General features: G+C 35.5%; 1 protein-coding gene across 1 annotated transcript; it reads right to left on the bottom strand.

Moving 5' to 3' along the window:
• LOC143581611 (uncharacterized) lies at positions 1 to 342 on the bottom strand. Its single transcript, XM_077064363.1, has one exon. It carries the CDS (start codon positions 340 to 342, stop codon positions 1 to 3), a length of 342 nt encoding a protein of 113 aa, XP_076920478.1.
• Between the last annotated feature and the right edge of the window lie 1,554 nt (positions 343 to 1,896).

Here is a 1,896-nt window from a genome sequence, read left to right as displayed (position 1 = left end):
CTAAATATCTTGGGCTGATGCAGCGTACTTCACACTCGTTCTTATTTCTTTCTCCATCGCGGTGTGTAGCCAACATTTAATCATAGCGCCGCTCCTCATCCAAGCCATGTGGGTAGGATTGTTTGATTTTGGTTTCTTGATCGTCCCATCAATGAAGCCGACTTTGTTTTTCGCAAATAAAAAATTCAGCATCTCTTGGGACCAGTCATTGTAATAGCCATCGGTTAGGATGTCACTGACGTGTAATTGTCTTGGATAATCTGAAGCATGTATGTAATATGGAGAGGTGTCATCTGAGACCCCTCCATTGTTGTTTGTTTCTTCTTCTTTACCACTGGTCATGGCGACTAGGGTAAGGTATTATGTCAGTCGAGATTTTTGTGAGTAGGATCGACTTTTGTTAGGCTCTGATACCATAACAAAATTCGTTATGGTAGAAGACGAGATTACATGCAGAGTCTATTTGGTTACATAATACAAATATGCTACAATTAAGGGAGAAAATCCATTAGTAAATCAGGATAGCAATAACTATGGAAAATAGTCGATATGGAATGTGAGCTGGAGCAAATATCAAGGAGTAAAATGGGCTGGAGCAAATTGTGTTATCTTTTAAAAATTGGTAGTATACAGAAGACATCTATCTATGAATTAAGGAAAACCATGTGTAGCAAGTGAGGATAACATGTTTAAAATAGTAGAACTAGGGATGAGCAAAAATAGATATGGTACCGATTTGGTACCGTCGGTGCCGAATCGGTACCAAGGTTTTGATTTTTCGGTACCGTTAGCGGTATGGTACGTTACCAATATTTCCCGAATTTTACCTTAAATACCGGTACCAAAAATTTGCAATTTTCGGGATAGGGATTTTCGGTACCGGTACCGGTCGGTACGGAGCTCATCTCTAAGTAGAACTATACAGGTAACATAGTTTAAAGATAAAAAAGAATACGCGTAGAGAAAAGCGGATGGAATGGAAAGATACATGCTTTTGTGGTGTTGGAACCTATGTCTGCAAACTTTGGTCATAGGTATTATAGGAAAAAGGTTTTAACGGCTTGTCATTGTTGTTAATAATCTTGAATGGGTGTTCAATAACATTTAATTGATTGAAACATGGAGATGAATTGTTGGATTTTATTATACCATAATTAATAACGGTTGATTGGTTGATTGCTGCATTTAATTGCTCAATGATGTGTGTTGGGAGGTTGTTACTAGCATTCAATATATAAGTTATGGTTGATCAACATCTTAAAATCAGATTTTAATATAATATTAATGATATTATGTAATCTAACATGTTGAGTAAATATTGTTGGGTTTTAACAAGATTATCAAAGTGATAAAATCTTACTTTTACCAAAAAACGCAGCGGATAAATGTTTTAAATCTTGTTAGTTTTATAGTGTATAAAACCAATTTTATACATGCAAAACCCAAACCCGGATCCAAATACGAAATACATACTATTAAACACATGTATGTTACTATAAGTCCATGCATGTTAAGACTACCTTTCAAAACCAAGGAAATGTGAAAGGGATGATGAATGGTAGGCTAGAACTTCAAGATAGGAGTTCCTTAAGCTTGTATACCCTTCAAGCCTTCAAGCAAACACCTTGTAGCTAGGATTTGCACTCAAAAATTTTCTTCCTCCCTTGGCTCCTCCTCTTGACCGAAAATTAGAGAGAAAAGAGAGAGAGAAGAAAACATTTTATGTTACTTGCAAAAAATGAGAGTGAAAGAGGAAGTAAGTGTGTATCTTTTGGCACCACCCATGGCACCAATTAGAAACTTTGCATGTCTCCACTAACATTTGAAATAACAATAAAATAATAAGAGAGAAAGAGATTCCTTCCTTGTTGTTATTATTATTATTATTATTATTAT

Source organism: Bidens hawaiensis, unplaced genomic scaffold, assembly GCF_021521415.1.
Source record: "Bidens hawaiensis isolate Kalapana, Puna unplaced genomic scaffold, B.hawaiensis_p1.1 tig00031116_1, whole genome shotgun sequence".
Classification (NCBI taxonomy): domain Eukaryota; kingdom Viridiplantae; phylum Streptophyta; class Magnoliopsida; order Asterales; family Asteraceae; genus Bidens; species Bidens hawaiensis.
The sequence above is the reverse complement of the archived record's forward strand: the minus strand, read 5'-3'. Positions and strand labels throughout refer to the sequence as shown.